This window comes from Alternaria novae-zelandiae (genome assembly GCF_023758075.1).
Source record: "Alternaria novae-zelandiae strain BMP 2774 chromosome Unknown scaffold_5, whole genome shotgun sequence".
Lineage (NCBI taxonomy): Eukaryota > Fungi > Ascomycota > Dothideomycetes > Pleosporales > Pleosporaceae > Alternaria > Alternaria novae-zelandiae.
The window spans coordinates 366,443-384,893 of NW_026056965.1; the positions used below are offsets into that span (position 1 = coordinate 366,443).

Below are 18,451 nucleotides of genomic sequence, written 5' to 3' on the forward strand. Positions count from 1 at the left end.
TGTATCGCGTGGTGTTCGCATGGGTGTCGCTCCCGGTCCCTGGCGCATGGGTGTTTCTCCTGCTCCGCCATTTGCTTGCCTGAAAGGCGTTGCCATGGGGTTTGGTGTCACAATCTGGTGTCGTGAGGCGGGTCCTGATAGCGAGGCGGGTGCTTCGTCGTCTACGAGATCTGGGTTGTCGCCACCTAGCAAAGCAGATTGGGTCTCTGTTCGCATCCGGGCATTCCGCACCTCATTCGCGACGTAGTCCTCCTCTTTGGGGGCCATGGGCGTGCGAATGGGTGTGTTGCCAATCACGTTCGAGTAGTTCCCGATCAGGCCCTGTGTTGCGATGTTGTCGCTGCTGCCCGCAGTAATTGCGCGCTGTCCAGTCGTTCCCATCTTGACGATATCTTCCAACTCGGCCTCTCCGACTTGCGGCGCTGGAAGCACGAGACCGCGTCGCTTGCTGCTCTGTTCTGCTTCCCGTATCCTCTGCGCTTGTGCGGCCTTAGCATACGACGCTGCAAGACCTCCTGACTTCTCATCTTTCTTCTTCTTCCTGTCACCTCCTCCGTCTTCCTGCGATTCCATCTTCCTCTTGTTTGCAAGCTGTTGCTTTCGCGGATCGAAGGCCTCTCGTTGTTGTTCGTTGCGGTCGATTTCTTCTGTGGTGTCGAAGAAGCCGGCGGGGACTTCCTTCTCGAGCGGTACGTCGGCGTTGTAGTCGATGTGGTTGCCCTTCTTCGGGGTAATCTTGATGTTGATACCGGCAGCTTTCAGCTCTCGTCGCTTCTGAAGCAAGGCAAGCCTTCTTGATTCCTCAAGTTGGCGCTCGCGGGCCTTCCGCTTGGCCTTCTTACCGCTGACGTTTGCCAGACGCGCACGCGCCTCTGACAGCATCTCCTTGTCTTCCTCGTCGATATCGACCGCATCGGGTCTCGCAGGTCGGCTCTCGGCGTAGGCGTCGACTTCACCGGGACGAAGACGGCGTACATCATCTGCTGAAGGGGCAGCTGAATCTCCACCCTCCGGACCCGCCAGTCCAAGATCGCCAGACTCTCTCGCTTCTTGTTCGTCCAACAGCTTTTGGTAGCGCTCGAGACATTGCGTAGCCTGCGGAAAGTTAGCATGATACTGGAAAAAGGGATAATCGCAACAGCGTACCGTTCGTCCAACAATAGGCGCAATAGTCCTCCATTGGGTGGGGAGGAGTTTGGCCATAGTCAGGAGCTTCTCATCCTCCTCTCGCGACCAGTCCGTCTTCCGGATAGCGGGGTCGATCCAGTTGGTCCAGCGCGACTTGCATTGCTTCGCGCTCTTCTTGGACAGCAGCGAGGCGCATCGCGACCACTGGTTCAGCCCATACTTGCTGATGGCGGCCTTCAAGACCTCGTCCTCGACGTTGGACCAGGAAGATGTGACGACCATGTTGGATGGCTTCCGGGGGGTATCGTGGGTTGGCGCGCGTGTCGTGAGCGATGGTATCCTCGATCGCGAAACTGAAAATGGGCTGCAGCCACTAGCGTCTTGGCAGTCGCAAGCACCGCGTGGAAACAGCAAAGTGAAGTCCGGATAGCTTGCAGAACGACGTGGAGTTGAGACCAGCGGTTAGTGATATTAATGCGCGGTCCTCCTCTGGAGGGAAGTCATCAGAGCGATCCACACAATGCAGTCGCGGCGCAGGCACCAGACTTTCACGTGCGCCAGACCACCGCGGTCACAGTGACGTAAATCCACCATCTCCATCTTCCCATAGTCCTATTGCTACGATTTCACTACACCCCCCCTTGGCCACATATTCCGCTACGATGGTATCTCCACGGCAGGTCACGGGGCGCGTTCCCGTTCTTTTTCTCACCACGTCTTCCTCAAGAGCGTCCTGTCGACAAAATTTACCTTCAGTCACCTACAACAGAAATTATTCCGATGCGAGCTCCAACACCTCAACTCCAGTGAAAGGCGATACTAAAAAGGTCGAAACCAAGCTTTCCGATGAAATAAAGCCTAAGAAAAAGACACAAGCTGAGCTCGATGCCGAGGTGATGGCAAAGCTGCAAGGACATGACAGCGAGGGAGGAGAAGCCGGGATCGAATATGAGGATGGCAAGCCAGCGTCTATGAAGAGAAGCGTGAAGAACAACATGTTTCGCTACATATGATCATGCGATCCCTCGAGGTTTTGCTGAACATAGTTGACCTTTGATAAGGTGTATGTCTCCGTGCAATACACGTTACCTTCTGATACACTAACGGTTATAGACATGGTGTCCACGTATACCACAACGAGCTTTCCAGATCAGGATATATCATGAGCGTTGGAGAGAATCTGCCACGTCGCTGCTACGGTGCTTGACGTTCGAAGCGAAGAGCTTTTCGCGAGTAGCACAACCAACACAAACGGACATTGCCCAAGCGACATTGTCTGGGGTCCCAAAGTCCTAGAGAACCTGAGCGGAATCTTACTATAGAGTAAATTAGCCTTGAAATTACCCCGCTTGAGACGCAAAGGAAAAGCTCTGTGCCTCTCATTCATTGTGGCAAGGGAAGTTGCGAGAACTTTGTGGTTGTTGGTACACATATTTGAGTCTGATAGTTGGCGTATTTAAACGTGGTGAAATGGCAATACGCTAAGGTGGTCTATATGAGTAATCTGTCGCCAGAACATGTGCATCATAAATCTGCCCAAATATGTGATGGCTTGGATTCAAGTTGCCAACCCGAATATTTGCATACGTCATGAGTAACCAACCTAACAACATCACTTCTCACGCCAACTCATCAACACAAACAACCAACAACTTGAAGGGCGAAAAATCTCTATACCCACTCTTCTAGGATTCAAATCTACGCGTAACACATCATGGAGCATTTCGCTCCCCACCCATCCTCGCAATTCGAAGGCTACTACTCCAAATTCGACCTCGCATCTGGCTCGCACATCGCTCTGATCATATCCTCCGTTCCTGGCGCCCCATCGAGGCAGCACGTGGTCTCATTTACATACTACCCCTCATCTGGCCACCCGATATTCCAGCGAGAACACGTCGTCGACAACATCGAGCGCGTGACCACCAATGAGAAGACCAAAGCATTCGACCTGCGCGTCCCAGGCATGGGCGTCATGAGCACCGAGAGCAACGGCCGCACGAGCTATGAGTTTTCCGCCGAAGACGGCAGTTGGTCACTCTCAGCGCAGTGCGAGGAAGACTACATGCCATGGAGAAAAGACAAGAGCACACCCGAAGGATGGATGGTCCATCTCCCCTTCCCACTCCACTGGCACGTACATTCTCTATGCTCACCCGCCACATTCACCCTCGACATACCGGCTCTTGGCGAGGCTTTCCCAGCGCAGGACAGGAAAAGCCGTGCGACGATCCACCAAGAGAAGAACTGGGCTAACAGCTTCCCGGACGCACACATGTGGGTGCAAGCCTGGGACAACGAGCAAAAACGCGGCATCTGTCTCGCGGGCGGGAAGATCATGTACAACACCGCCTACATGCTCGGTTACCGGTCTCCTTCTCTCAACCTGGACTTTGTGCCGCCGTTCTCAGTCTCGTATCTCAACCTCCTCAGCCCCTTCATGAGCGCCACGAATGACTGGGACACCCGCACTTTTTCGATATCCGTGTCGAATTACACACATAAATTGGAACTCAAGGCGCGTGCGCCGAAGGAGCCGGGTTGGTTCGGCCTGGCGAGTCCGTTTCCTGATGGGCATCGGGCGAACTTTTGTAGGGAGAGTTTTATTGCGACGATTGAGGCGAGGATATGGGTGAGGGAGGGGTGGTGGCCGTGGAGTACGTGGAAGGAGGTCAAGACGGAGAGGTGGGAGGGGGCGAGTTTGGAGTTTGCGGGAGGTTATTATCCGGAGAGGGGGGAGAGTAAGAAAGATTGAAGATGTATGAGTGTTGGGGTATGAGGTGTCGGTAGAATTGATATGAAAGTGCTAGGAAAAGTTAAGCCATGCAAATATCCGCAATACATGGGCCAGACAGAAAGATGATTAGATCTCAACCATTCTGACGTTCAGAGCTTCGACGGCTTCTTCTCCCTCGGCTTAATCAAAGCGTTCAACTCCTCGACAAACCGTTCAGGCAACACACTCCTATCCACGCCTTGCTTCCCATCCCATTCCTCCTCCGTCTTGCGTTCCCAATCCCAATACCTCTTCATCTCCTGGCCGACCCATTTGCTAATATGATCCGCACTCTCCTCCACCTTCTCCATCGGAATCAGATGCCCAGCATCTTGCACCGTGACATTCGCTACTCGTCCTTCAGCGCGTCCGCCACTGCCACCAACACCGGACCCAGTCAGACGCATTTTATCCTCGATGACGGCATCATCAGTGAGGAAAGAGTGTTGGCCGAAGATGTAGAATACCGATGGCCGGATTGATGGTAGCTGGTTGAAGACGATGGTGCTCTCGCCCCGGTAGAAGGGCGTCTGGGGTTCAGTAGTCGGCGTGATATCGGCATGCGTCCTCCGGTTCAAGTTCGGGTTGCTCAACGTGAATTCCGCAGATGACGGTTCCTTGTCTCCTTGTCTTGCGGTGAAGTTTGGGCGTAGGAAAGTCATTACTTCCTGGTGCTTGGTCGTCGTCAGAGTTACCTCTGGCTTCTTCGCGTCGGGAAACAACTTTGTTGGTGCGTCTCGTAAACCGTACTGCACCCAGAGATCAAGGACTCGTGGATCCCACGTTTGGTAGAACTTGCTCTTGCCGAAACTCTTGGCTGCTTCTTCGCGTGAGGGCCAGCGCTCGCGTCGTCGTGATGATGCGGCGGCGGGTCCGACGTTGCCGTTTAGTGAGACTTTGCCTTGAATGACGGGGTCGATGAGGATCAGTGTCTCGAGGAGACGGGGGTGCAGCAGCGCGAGGTTGGCGAGTTGGCAGCCGCCCATGCTGTGGCCTACGCCGATTATAGGGCGAGGCATCTGGTCGCCGAAGATGTTTACCATATGAAGTAGATCTCTGCTATGATCAAGCCATGCCGCTACGTATAATTAGCGTATCAATCGCGCAGTTGAAGACATGTACATACGGTCATTGCCTAGCTTATCTTCGTTCAGAACGCTGCTCATGCCTTGGTGCACGACATCTGCTATCCAGATCCCTCTGATCCCAAAACCATGTTGCTGACACCTCTTCAGGAGCTCATCCCATAGTGGCTCGTACAGCTCTTTCGGGAATCCATTCGCGTGCGCTGCGATGATGGTAATGTCTCCAGGTTTCGGGCTCGTGTTGTTGAGAGGTGTGTATTGCTTGACGGCGAGATGTAGAACTTCCTCTTGCTTCGTCGATGTGGAGCGTGGGAAGCCACGGATATGTGATGCTTCTATCTTGTGCTCCTCTATACGAAAGTGCTTTGACGACATGTTCCTGCTGACTGCGGCCGAGATATAACGAGATGACGGACGATCGGACGGACGGACAATCGGACGACGTGGATATGCAGGTCAGAATGTTATAAATGTTGTACGTGTTCAGCGAGATGGTAGAACGGGATGATACGCTTAGATCACAGAAAGGCGTCTATGCTTCTAGGTGTCGTGATTAGCAGCCGGCGCAATCTGGGGAATGCCGAGGTCCATCACGGCTTCTGTTCTCCCCACAGAACCTCCACATAGAAGTGACAAAGAGATACTCGCGGTTGAAAGCTATCCCGAATGGACATTGCGCATACGCGCACTTCCTTCCGACTGCAAAAAGACACTAGTCTGGGCAGGACTCCCTGGGGCCGCCGTCATGACGGATCCAGCGTCGAAGTGTTTTGGTGGGGCGTCACGTGGGCCTTGACGCGTTCGTGCCTCCAAAGTTCGCGTGTAGCCGTGTCGCATCGCGCCTTCGAATCCAACAGCGACAGCGACCACAGTCCGCACATACAACACAACACCCTCAGTCGCAGCCATGGAAGACACTACCATGCTGGAGGGCTCACAGGGTCTATTCGAGGAGCTCAATTTCACGATATATCCCAATGGTCTCTCGGAAGAGCGAATGCGCCAGGTATGCGACGCGTCTTATCAATTTCGAAGTATTGCTAACCGACGGCATAGATCGAAGATGCTATCACAGGCGCTCGCGGAACAATTGTACCCTTCCATGTAACCAAAGGCCGCATAGACAACCTAGAAGAAATCAGCTACATTGTCTCGGAGACGGCCGACTTCCCCGACTACTACCGCGCCCTCGATCTCATGATACATGTCGTCAAGCCAACATGGATAGACGCGTCGCTCCAGTCCAACAAGGCCAAGAATCCGCGAACATACAGCCCCGATCCTGCTCTCTTCATGAGCGAAGTAGTTATCTGCTGTGGGGACATACCGAGCGGAGACAAGGAAGCGATCGAGGGTGGTGTACTGGCATTGGGCGGGCAATTCGCACCGAGCCTCTCGAAATTCGTGACACATCTCATTGCACTGGATGTGAGCGAACCACGGTGTCAGCTCGCTATTAGTAAACGACTGCAGTTGTCAATCGTGTTGCCCCACTGGTAGGTTTGAGTTGAGGGCATAGCAGTCGAATTGGTCTAACACCACACAGGTTCGACGACTGCCTCAAAGTTGGCCGTAGAATATCAGAGCGACCGTATACACTTCCCGATCCCGAGATCCTCGCCGACATGGAACCAGGCGCCATTCCCCCTACACGAGTGAGCCAGCACATTCGCGACGCAGCCACACCAGACCCTCAAAACGATCCCGTACCGCCGCCGCCTCACCTCGAGGCACCCCGCGCGATCAAGGCCTTCGACGGAAAGCGTGTCAAGCTTGGTGAAGATCTGAACATCAGCACCAAGCTCAGGAATATCATAACGGGCATGATCAAGGCTGGAGGCGGCAGTGTAACCTCAAAAATCGATGATGCAGACATGTATGTTTGCAACTACCGAGAAGGCCCAGACTATGTCAAGGCGTCGCAAGCGCGAAAAGACGTCGGAAACCTGGGCTGGTTGTACTACCTCATCACACACGGTATCTGGACAAATCCCATGCAGCGGATGATGCACTATCCGCGGCCACGGGAAGGCATTCCGGGGTTCAACAAGTACAAAGTTAGCATATCCAGTTACACTGGCGAGGCCCGCATATACCTGGAAAACTTGATCAAGGCTACGGGTGCGGAGTTCACAAAGACCTTCAAGCAGGACAACACACATCTTATTGCTGCGCACAAGAACAGCGAGAAGTGCGAGGCTGCGGCGGAGTGGGGCGTGAACATTGTCAATCATCTTTGGCTGGAAGACAGCTACGCCAAGTGCAGGGAAATGCCACTGACTGAGGGCCGTTACACATTCTTCCCAGCCCGGACCAACCTTGGAGAGGTGTTGGGTCAGACAGAAATCGATCGCGAGGCTACTGAGAAGATCTTCTACTCAAAGCAAGTCAAACCCACAAAAGCCGTCAAAGCAGCACCGCAGACCAATGACGTGCCAGCATCGAGCGTACCACCGCGACAAAGTGAACCTCCAGCACCTCGCAGTCCGCCTGCTGAGAAGCCTAAGCGGGCTAAATCCGGAGGCAATGCACAAACACCGCTGCCACCTCGGCGTACCGATGGCAAAGAGAACCAGACGCCTGGCAGTCGGGGAGCCAAAGACCGCGCATTGGCAAAAATGCACGACGCCGCGCCAGACATTGCACAGTTCGAGAAGGAGATGAAGCGCAAGGGTGGTGTCATTCACGGTGGACGACGACGGGCAGAAGATGAGATCGACGAGGGAACGAAGCAAGCAAAGGGCGGCCGTGAATCTGTCTCCAGCAAACGCTCCATCGATGAAGTTGACGATGACGACGAGACAGAAGACGAAGCCACAGAGATCCCAGCAAAGAACAAGCGAGCAAAGAAGGAGAAGCTTGCGCCCATCAAGTTCCGCATGCTGATCTCCAAGGACGAGCGATGGGCCAACAACCCCGAGAAGGAATCAAAAGACAAAGCCCGCCTTCGGGAGCTCGGCCTCTTCATCACCGACGACTTCAAGAAGGTAGACCTAGTCTGCGCCCCGCAACCCGTCCGAACGAAGAAGTTCATCGCAGCCCTAGCCTGCGCCCCCACCCTCGTATCAACCAGCTACCTCGACTTCGCGCTCAAGAACAACAAGCTCCCCCCGGCAGAAAAGCACCTCCTCCAAGCTAGAGACTTCGAAGAGGCCAACAACTTCCGGCTCTCCGAAGCCCTCTCCCGCGCCAAGCAAAACAAGCAACGCCTCCTCAAAGGCTGGACCGTCTTCTGCACAGAGAAAGTCGGCGGCGGCTTCGAAACCTACAAAGACATTGTCGAAGTCAACGGCGGAAAATGTGTGCTCTGGAAGGGCAGGCCGACAACCGTCTTCTCCGCGTCAAAACGTAAACTCGACCCTTCTGACAAGGAGGTCAGTCAGAACCAGGTTGAAGACGAAGGAGACGTGTTGTACCTCATCTCCGACGCCGACAAGAAGGAGTTTACCAACTGGACTAAATTCCGCGAGTTGGCTAAGCGTGAAAACATGGTTCCGCGCATTGTCAAGACGGAGTGGCTGCTTGCTGTGGCGATGACGCAGTATGTGCACTGGGACCCGGAGTGGGAGTTGAGTGAAGAGGTTGTTAATGCTGCGAAGAAGTAGGTCTTCGCTTGTCGCAACTGTTCAACGGCTGATGATGGGTTAAGAGCGATGGGAGTTCGGGTAGCCGGTCCCGGGGCTCACATTCTGTATAGACTCGCTTCGTGCGGTCGCGATATGGATGCGGGTATCTGTATTGGTATGTTTTGAGCGGTTTAGTCATTGTTCTGTGTTGCATTGTTAGCGATAGGTCTGCGGATGGGGCAGCGTGTAGAGCGCTGGTTTAGCATGTATATCGAGGAAGCTTCACGTTGGCTCATTACTGTGTGCACATATTCCAGCTTCCTACTTCACCGCCACGGTGATATCGTGTGTGGCTGCGTATCCCCTTTTTACCGTTCATTGTTATCAAGGCTAACATATCCCCTGTGGCACATTCTCTTGGCTCGGTCCGCGGGTGCGGTAACGCGTACGGCACAGTCGGGCCATGCAAGAGGTCTTTGTGGCACAGCGATCCCCTGTGTGAACTTCGCCGCTTGTTGAACTGTGCCGTGGGTCTGTGTTTGGGCTGTTGATCGGTGATGCCGAGATCGCCTTGGAGATGGCTTTTGGATATGCGTCAGTGATGTAGAGGGTGTTTGTCCAGACGTGATCGGACGTGCTGCTCTTTGGGATGTACTTCGGGTATGATATCTATGACATTGACTGTAAGGCGAAGTCCTTTGTTACGAAATCAACGAACTCTCAGCTGGCTGGTTTAAGGTGACCGGCACAGAACGCATTCTCGGCTTTGTGCCCTGATAAGGATGTAGGAGCTTTTCTGCTCATAGAGTCAAATAGCTCTGGGGTGAATTCAGCATCGAGTATGATGTCATTTGAAGCTTACATGTCTCGTCCTAGACCAGAGCTTTTACCGGGGCTGGGGATCGATGCGCGTCGTTAGTGCTCACTCCGAGTGAGCCGAGATGCCAACACATACAACAACGACCAGGCAACCGAGAAGAAGAATTCGGGGGCGAGTATACAGATTGGTATATGCCAGACGTAATATAGTGATGAAGTCAACTGTTAGTTAACGGCCTGGCATAAGATCAAAATAGATTGTTCAACTTTTTGCTTTCATAAGAGATGAGATAGAAGTGTCTAGATAATACTCGACTGCGTGTTATGCCAGGTGCAGGAGCGTAGACAGGGTATATAATAATGCTTGTGCAGAAAAGACCGCGGAATCGCGAAACAACAGATAGAGAAAATAAGACATCGGAACCTTCAGCTCGTGACCTCCTCGTTACCATCCACCCTCCCTAAGGGCCTACAGATATGTTCCAGACCCCTTCTCTACTCCGACGTCGTGTGAATAATCTTCGGAATCTGTGGCATCGCAATCATAGGCGTCGACTCGTAGTACCGTGCCCGTTGACTCGCCGTACTCGTACTGCGTGCACGCCCTGTCGGTGCCGGCCGTAAACTCATGTCACCCTCGTCACCACTCGGCGATATGGGACTGAGTACCATAGTACTAAGCGTCCCGTTACTCTGTCGGCTCATCGCACTAACACCCGTACCAGCGCTCTCCGTGTTATCGGCGATGGGATCACTAGCCTCCTCACTCGGCGTGACCTGTAGTGGAACGAGATGCATGGTATCCGTACTCGATCTCTTGTTGCGCGCGTCCGCTTCCGAGTCGACGTATAATGTGACGCTGCTTGCGCGGACGCGGCTGAACATGCTGGTCTTGTCTTCGTTGGCGAGGAGGCCGGCGGTGTCTGACTTGCGGTTGTCGAGCTTCTTCTTTTCGCTTCGGCGGTGGAGATAGAAGATTAGGCAGGCGAGGATTATGGCGAGGAAGATGAGGCCGAAGACGACGGTGAGGGCGATGTTGGCTTTTGTCCAGTATCCTGAGTAGGGTACTGAAGCTAGGTCTTCGTCTGCGACGAGGTTGTTGTCTACTGGTATAGGAGACATGGTGATGTATGTTCGTGTAGGCGATGGATCTTTGATGCGAATCGGTCGGTGATGCTTCAGATGGATGGTGAAGCTCTTTGCTTATATGTAGTGCTAGATAGGAGGCGATGTGGCGGTGCGATGAAGATATAACAACTATTACGCCTCGAAGATATGATGATATATGGCTATGAGACTGTTGAGACGAACTTGCTCGAGTAATCCCTTATGTGCTATTGCTATGAACTGGTACCGGGCACCAGGCAGACATAAGTCTGTCCGTAAAATGAAACCTTTGACGCACCGGCCTTAGATCCTGCGCCCATGGCGCTGGATCCGTGAGAAGGCGTCCAGTATGCGGCTCGAAAGTGGGAAAGATATGCTCAGCCTCAGCACGTTGTGGGGAAAGTAGGCCCATGAAGTCGGAGAAAAGTCACTGCGCCCCTGTGGTATGATGAGCAGCTTGGCGCAAAACAAGAGGCCTAACGAATGATGGGCGTCGAGAACGGCCGTCGAAGCTTGGACTACCGCGTCTAATCGAGGAATCAGAAGGAGCTGTGTGGCATTCTGGTGGTGGCACGGGTTCGTAGACGGCGGTGACGGGCGTGCATGTCGGGGCCCCATCTGTTGTCAGTCCACTTGGGGATGGTTCTCTACCGCGTGCGAGCCACGTCCGAGCGGTTTCGCTCGTTTTGTCTCCGCAGCTGAAGCTATCAATTCAGCTCGTGGAACCATACAAATTGAGTGGCTGCTCTTTTGAACAACTCCCCATTCCAGCTTCTTGCCACACAATATCAACACAGATTTGGCGGCCCAATACGAGGGCCTCTACAAAGACAGTGATGTGCCAAAGGGTTGTGCTGTAGGATCAACGTTTCGAAATTTAGGCAAGCACAGCCACCTGCGCTAAAAGAGATGAGCAGCAACAATCATGAATCGACACAAGGCTGAGCGCCTTACACTTCCTCTGCGTGTCTGCCTGAGCCAAGCCCAAGGAGGATTGGACGGCGACGTGGGCAAATTGTGGGGTGAGAATAGGCGAACTTGTTACGGTAAAGGAAAGCCATGATGCGAGTTGTCAAGCTCCCGCTACGGCGCGTCATTGTAGAGATCGTGGGATGGGACTTGGTGGCTACTGGACGCCACAAGCAGAGTATTTGCGGCGTGTCTGCGGCGACTATGCGGCGGGGTGGTGTCAGACCCTCATCTCATGCGTGCGCTGGCTGGTGAGTGGGAGCTTGCTGGCCAACGGGTGTGGTGTTGACGACGGCTGGCCTAACAACAGCGGGACGATGGGCGATGTTGGCTGACCCAACTAGCGTTCTCGCTAAAATGCGGTGCTATTCCTGGATCACGTCACGCCTTTGCGGTCAAATCTCGCTAGCTTTCTTGCTCTACACCGATAACTGTGGAAGCGTAGATACAGTCTGGTATCAAGATTTTCTTTTGGTGCTTACTGTACAGCTACGAGTAAGAGGTCAAGGCAATATTCGCTGTTCGTACCTAGGTAGAGATTCACTCAGCAGCCGTCCGCGGTTGTGAGACCTCACACGACCAATTAGGGTTCGCCGCATGGCATCCTTGAGCTGCAAGAGTTGATGAAATCATGTTGATCTTTACTTCCCCTCTTTCTACATCAACCCACATCTAACATCCCTCCCTCTCTTTCTATCCTCAAAAAGAAGGGTAGCATCATCGTAATTCATGATGAATCCCCTTCCATGCATGTTTTTCCATCGCCAGGAAGGCTGGTCCTGGCAAAAGGGGACTGAACCTGCACCTGATGATCTCCTCCAATCCGTCGCTATCAACGTATCGCAACCCGACGCTCTTATGACCTGGCTCGAGACAAACAACGCTGCTGTCATCTCTGACCTTACCGTCTTCGTCGACGCGACCGACCACGCACCTAGTCCTCAGCGATGGTGCTTACTTTTCGACAAACTTCAACGGGAAGCAACCAAAATACAGGATCTGAGTGTCTACTGGGATGCAGAGGGTCACCGTATTGGGCTAGGTAGAAGCGTTGTCTTTGTGCGCGGGCTGGCACAACTCAAGGTGGAGAGGTCGTTGGATATTGGTGGGCAGTATGCCATGCACTGGCCGAGGTACTTGGAAGAGAAGATGGGGTTGAAGCCAGTTAACAAAGATATCTTTCCAGGCAGTCCATGGGTAGGCATCTTGAGGAAATATCAGAGAGGGACCGAGAACCGGGATCCTCGTGTTATCACTGAGGATGGAATCTGGGACCTTCCGAGACGCATTGAGGATGGAATTTGGGACGTCCCGAGACGTATGGACTCCACCAATCCCTTCTCGTTGTTACTTTCTTGATTTCCCGGTTCTGGCGATTCTGCTATTTCGTTTTCCATGTAGTCGGTTAAGAATTCGCCCACACGCTCATTCGGAGGGTCAGGCAGCAAGCGATGTCAAGCAATGTTAATCTTTGCGGCGATACTATTGTCGTGGCAGTTCCAGTTCATGCCCATGGCTTTACCTCTTCCAGAAAGAGCGTCCAACTGCTCAAACATCTTTCCACCTTATAAAAGAGAAACGACCTTCGATTTCCAACTGCTTCCTTATTGCACCCCGAACCATCTGATTTCCATCGCTCACATACTGGCTACACATCATCACACTGTCGTCCCTGACACCTCCTCACTCTCGTACACAAGAGAAGGACACACAACAAGTCTAAACAAGTCTGCAGACTACATTCAGATATAAACATTTAAAGTAGGTAACTGAACATTGATGTAGGCCCTAGAGTTTACAGTTCTTCTTCTAGGTTACCGTGTCTCAATCATCAGATACATTCCCATACCACAACCCTCAACTAGAAAAGCCCTGACCCAAAAGAATACCCACCATGAACATAATCCCTAACCCACTCAGCCCTCACAATCTCCTTCAACAGCGTCGCACTCCCCTCCTTCTCCACCCCATCAATCCACCTCTCAATCCACTTCCCATCCCCCGCCTTACCAAAATGCTGCACACACTGTTCAAACCCTACTTTCAGCTGACTGGCCCTGTGTACCTCAACCCATTCCGGACAGATACGCTGCATCTCTTCCAGAAAAAAACTGTTGAAGCTTGACTTGCGTTTTGTACTCCTCATTAACATATTCGATGTTGAGGTAGGCGAACAATGCTGCGGTAGAGTCAGTCAACTCTGGGAATGAGGGTAATTGGCATGCGAGCCATAGGGGGGCGGTGTGCGCGCATTTCTAGTCGAAGATACCGGTTAAGGCGCCGTTGGAGTCGACGAGGATGTTGGATGCGTGGAGGGAGTGGTGGTGGAGCACGAATACCTCTTCCTCCGCCTGCTCAGGAAAAACCTTCGGTATGAGATCAAGTAGGCGTTGCGCTCGCTGTTTAGCTTCTTCGACCTTTCCACGGGCATACTTAAGGTGCGGCGCTGTATCCATTCTATCGATTTGTTTCTTCCATATAGTGGTGGCCGCTTCGTCAGGCTCGCCGGGATAGGAATCGATGATGTTTTGATATATCGAGCGCTTGATCTCGTCCGACGTTTCAAGATTGGACTCGTCGTCAAGATCAAAGAGGCTGAGCTGCAGTTGTGCGGTAAGCCAGTCTTGACTCCGCTTGTAAGGGCCGCGCGGGACGTTGTGGTCGATGTGTGCGCCCCAGAAGAAGGGCGCGGAGACGATCTTGCCTAGGCCGACTTTCGTGGAGAGGATTGAGGCCTCCAGTGTAAGCAAGGCGATATCATCCAGGCCTGGCGTGGTTAAATGAGGAAGTTCATTCGCAGGATACAAGTTGCCCAGTTGATCGAACCGCTGTTGGAAGAGCTGCGCGTGAACAGAGACCATTTTACGCACCAGTTGCTCTTTCTTGAGATAGTCCATGCCCTCCCATTCATCACCCAGTTTGCGACCGGGCATACGCGCCCTAAGTATCCACTCAAGTCCAAGTTCGTTGTCGGTATTAGCCTGGTAGCAGAAGACCTATGGTACTGGAACCTCAGTGTGATGACGGATGTACTCGATAGTAGCCACCTCGCTCATAGTCTTTGATCGTGCGTCGACAGGGACAGTTAGACGCAGGATGTATTCTTGGCCGCGGCCACATGTGACGGTGTAATCCTTGTCGAAGTTGTTCTGGGTTAGGAAAATTGAACTACGCATGGGTCTGGAGTCGGGATCTTCAGCTCTCGTCGCACGAGGGTTGTGATGTCCTCAATGCTGGGGTCGGTTGTCCACTCAGTCATCACTCCGGAAGACCGGTCCTTCTTCCAGCGAAGTCCTTTTTGGGTGGTCACGGGCATACCAACAAGAGTACCCATTTTGATGACAGTAGTGGTGTTGGAATGTTTTTGACTGGAATGGCGAAGTGATGATTTTGTCTTTCCTATAGAGGATAAAGTAATATACAAACCGATACACTGCTTACTCGAAGTATTGTCACCTTTCACAACTATGGCTTTTACAGCTCGAGTCTTGTAGGTGCTCTTACAGTGTGAAGGCTCAGCTGTATAGTATCACGAAGGTTAGGGGCGGAGGATAGGGCGATATTGATCATTTCATGCTCGCTGTAGGTAAGATAATGAGCGAGACTATTTCGTTGTCGCGAACGACGTTGATCTACGCATGTACTTTGTGGACTTCCTTATCCACCGAGACAAAGAGAAAATACCAGAAAAGGAAAAGATGCAACCCGCGACCATAGGTCATACTGCTGATGATATGCGCCGTCCCATGCAAGATTGACAAAAGATCGTTGACAATGAAAAAAATTGCCGATTTCCGAGAGAGAGCCCCCAATGCTATTCCGTCTGCGCCAACACGCCTTTCTTCCTCTTCTAATCCAACGAAAACTTCTCCCTCTTCCAGGTCTCGCGGTACACGGCAATGGTACTCGCGGCGTCTTTGCAGCGCTCTGGTGCACGGACGGGTAGGTCGACGACAGCGCGACGCAGGACGCCACGCGCAGGTACGCCGTAGAATTGGATGAACTTCTTGTGGTAGTCGCGGATCAGGCCGCTGAGAATGGCGAAGTGTCCAGGCCAGAGTTGCTCGGAGGGTGTGTTGCATATCGATGAGATGGCATGCCAGTACTCTGACATGGGGATGGCAGGCGCCTTAGCGGCGAATGAGCGGAGGGACATGGAGGCGTAGCCAGCTCCGATACCGCGCATGCGCTGCGAGTATGTCTCTGGAGTTGAGTCCTCTTGCCAGCCTAGGCGCAACCGACCTTCCTTGGTGTTCATGGTACCGCGGATGCCAAACAGAGGGGGGCAGGCCTTGTGTAGCTTGGCCAGCGCAATGTCGATGAGAGGAAGACCGTTCCACATGTACTTCTGGTCGCCGAACAAGCTGGCTGCTATCAAACCAATCTCCTGGATGATGCGTCCGTCGGTGTTGGCAGCCTCCTTTTCGAACTGCTTTACGAGGAACTTCTCAAAGCAGATCCAGACGTAGAGCAGGAACGCCGGGTATGCGGCTTCGTTCTCGTTGGCCAGCTGGGGAATTTGGTGGGAGACAATGTATTGTCGGATGTCGACCATGGGTCCGGGTGTTGTGAGGGCGATGTCGAAGCATTCGGTTCGGAGGCGCTTGATGGCGGCGACACTGTCCTTGCGCTCCACGGTGATCTGGCCAAGTCGAGTGCGGATGGCGCGTCGGGCATCACCAACGGGACCCTTGAGTGGGGAGGTTGGCTTCTTATGTTCCTCCCAAAAAGCTTTGCGGAAGGCCTTCATGCGCTGGTGGAGTTCGAGGTACTTGGTGTGAATCTGATCGGCGCTGGTGCTAGTTGCCGATGCGGCGGTGGATGGCTTTGGTGGTGCAGCTGCTTGTGTGGGAGCTGGCGCGGGGGTGGGCTGGGCGGTTGGCTGCTGTGGTGGTGCTTGCTGTCGAGCCTTCTCTGCAGCGGCCGCAGCCTCGGCAGCCTTCCGATCAGCTTCGTCCTTTTCCCTCTTCTGCTTCTCAGCGGCCGCCTGCTGCTCTTGCTGGGCTTTGATGCGGGCATCGGCCTGTTGAAGTTTGAGCTTGTGTTCTGCGGCTTGACGGGCGGCTTCTTCCTCGCGCTGCCTTGCTTCCAGAGCCCTTCGCTGAGCCTCGGCCTGCTCGCGGGCCTTCTCCGTCTTCAGGCGCTCAATCTCCTGCCGTTGAGCCTCTTCATGGCGAAGGCGCGCCTGCTCTTCTTCCAGGGCAATGCGTTCAATCTCAAGCTTCGCACTCCTGAAGACGCGCTCGTGTTCCTCGGCAGCGTAGGCGAGTTGTTGAGCATGTTGTTTCGCGCGCTCATTCGCAGCTTGGTCCAGCTTCTCGTTGAACTCTCGGTCGGATATGCTGAGGCGGAGGTTGAACTCGAGGGCTAATTGCTTGGCCGGGCTCTCATAGGGGTCGCGGATGAGGGATTCGCGCTTTTGGCGGTGACTGCTGCGGCGATTCGGCGATTGGCGTGTTGGCGAGGCGTCCATGAAGCTGGAGCTGAAGGAGGTGGCGGTATGCATGCTCGACGACGAGGTGCCCGATCTGGCGGGCATTCTGGCGCCGTGACGTTAGTTGGGGTCAGGGTGCAGTTGTTGAAAAGGTGGTTGGTGAGAGCGCGACGGTCAAAGAAGTCTAGTCGGAAGCTAGCAGCGACCAGCTCCGACTCACGTGACATCGCTCATCCCTGCAGCAGCTTTCACCGCGCTACGCAGCTCCATTGTAGTGCTGGCTAGCGTACCTGTGAACATCAACGGGTCGCGCTCTTCCCAAGTCGAAGCACTCGCTCGATGTCTGACGTAGCTTCATTCGCAGCTCCACCTGGGCCGTCGATTGATTAAGATGAGATGGAGTCAAGGACGCTGAGTCGCGCCTTGGGCAAACACGCCATGTTGCGCCTTTCATAAAGTTCACAGGATGCGTCTGTGCCCAAGCTGGTGGGACTGCACCCGCCAAGCTGCGACGCTGTGAGGGCACGCGCAGGCCCTGGAGAGGGCCGTTTCACTGACAGAATGTGACAAGCTGGGGAACGATGTGACTCCTGTCCTCGAGTTTCAGCGCGGCATGGCGCGCGAAGCCAGCATATCTGTCAGATTGTTGGACTATCGAATGCCGGACATGACAAGCTCGCAACCCCAGCGCAGTGGATCCATCAATATAACCTCGACCCTTGCGCCGCCCTCCCGCGACGCTGCAGCGGACTGTTGTTCGTGTCTAGAAACGCGCGCCGGCTAAGCCTGCCTTGAAACGTACAGACCCAAACGTGATGCTTCACCTGGGGCGCGCTGAGACGCATGCCGACTGCTGCTGGCGGTATATATACCAGCTCTGAGCCGGCAGCGCCTCAGCCCCCACGGCCCGGCGCTTGCTTGTATCTACGTTAATTTCTCACTCCTTCAGTTCGGCGCGGGAAGCTGCATATCTGGCTTCGCAAGTGACGTACGCCGCTTAGACCTCTCCCAGGCTCGCTCGTTTGCGGAAGAACAGGCGATCTTTTCCCAAACCGTGCTGCTGGCCAAGTCCCGCCATAGCCATCACCACCTCGAGCACGCTGACGGCCCTCTTGCCTGCCCTCTGCCCTCTTCCTGCATCCCTCCTGCCCGCCCGCCCCGATCGCTCCCTCCTTCGAAGCACTCTCTCCGCCCGCATTTTGGTTGTACTGCCACCAACAGCCCGCCCCAGGGAAACCGCGCTCTTTGATCTGGTCGACCCTCCTTATCAACCCTCCTAGACCAACGACACATCTGTCTGAACACGACACCACCCGCTTCTGACTTGCAGAGCACCACCCCGAGTAATCATCGTCTACGAGAGTATCCTCTTCGCCCCGAGCACCGCCCAACCAGCACGCTTACCCCAACGTGAGTTGTCCCCCGCTAGCTCGCTCGCTGAAGCATGCCGCTGCCGACCCTGCATCTGTCCCCCATCTGCCTCCTTGCACTCTCACCACCTGCATCCCTTCGCTCGCTCGCTCGCTGCAGACTTCATCCGACACACCATGCTGATCGCCCGCAGATA

General features: G+C 54.0%; 6 protein-coding genes across 6 annotated transcripts; 2 read left to right on the forward strand and 4 right to left on the reverse strand.

The window, feature by feature from the left end:
- Positions 1-2,842: 2,842 nt before the first annotated feature.
- J4E88_003173 (uncharacterized protein) lies at positions 2,843-3,883 on the forward strand (the record flags this gene model as incomplete). Its single annotated transcript, XM_049396826.1, has 1 exon — positions 2,843-3,883. One exon carries the CDS (start codon positions 2,843-2,845, stop codon positions 3,881-3,883), a length of 1,041 nt encoding a protein of 346 aa, XP_049257168.1.
- Positions 3,884-4,014: 131 nt separating this feature from the next.
- On the reverse strand, positions 4,015-5,364 carry J4E88_003174 (uncharacterized protein; the record flags this gene model as incomplete). The annotated part of the gene is made up of 2 exons (XM_049396827.1): positions 4,015-4,982; positions 5,031-5,364. The coding sequence occupies 2 exons, from the start codon at positions 5,362-5,364 to the stop codon at positions 4,015-4,017; spliced, it is 1,302 nt and encodes a 433-aa protein (XP_049257169.1).
- A 532-nt stretch (positions 5,365-5,896) lies between these two features.
- Positions 5,897-8,594, forward strand: J4E88_003175 (uncharacterized protein; the record flags this gene model as incomplete). Its single annotated transcript, XM_049396828.1, has 3 exons — positions 5,897-5,995; positions 6,046-6,485; positions 6,536-8,594. 3 exons carry the CDS (start codon positions 5,897-5,899, stop codon positions 8,592-8,594), a joined length of 2,598 nt encoding a protein of 865 aa, XP_049257170.1.
- Positions 8,595-9,869: 1,275 nt separating this feature from the next.
- On the reverse strand, positions 9,870-10,496 carry J4E88_003176 (uncharacterized protein; the record flags this gene model as incomplete). The annotated part of the gene is made up of 1 exon (XM_049396829.1): positions 9,870-10,496. The coding sequence occupies one exon, from the start codon at positions 10,494-10,496 to the stop codon at positions 9,870-9,872; it is 627 nt and encodes a 208-aa protein (XP_049257171.1).
- Positions 10,497-13,705: 3,209 nt separating this feature from the next.
- Positions 13,706-14,784, reverse strand: J4E88_003177 (uncharacterized protein; the record flags this gene model as incomplete). The annotated part of the gene is made up of 2 exons (XM_049396830.1): positions 13,706-14,446; positions 14,623-14,784. 2 exons carry the CDS (start codon positions 14,782-14,784, stop codon positions 13,706-13,708), a joined length of 903 nt encoding a protein of 300 aa, XP_049257172.1.
- A 516-nt stretch (positions 14,785-15,300) lies between these two features.
- On the reverse strand, positions 15,301-16,989 carry J4E88_003178 (uncharacterized protein; the record flags this gene model as incomplete). The annotated part of the gene is made up of 1 exon (XM_049396831.1): positions 15,301-16,989. One exon carries the CDS (start codon positions 16,987-16,989, stop codon positions 15,301-15,303), a length of 1,689 nt encoding a protein of 562 aa, XP_049257173.1.
- Between the last annotated feature and the right edge of the window lie 1,462 nt (positions 16,990-18,451).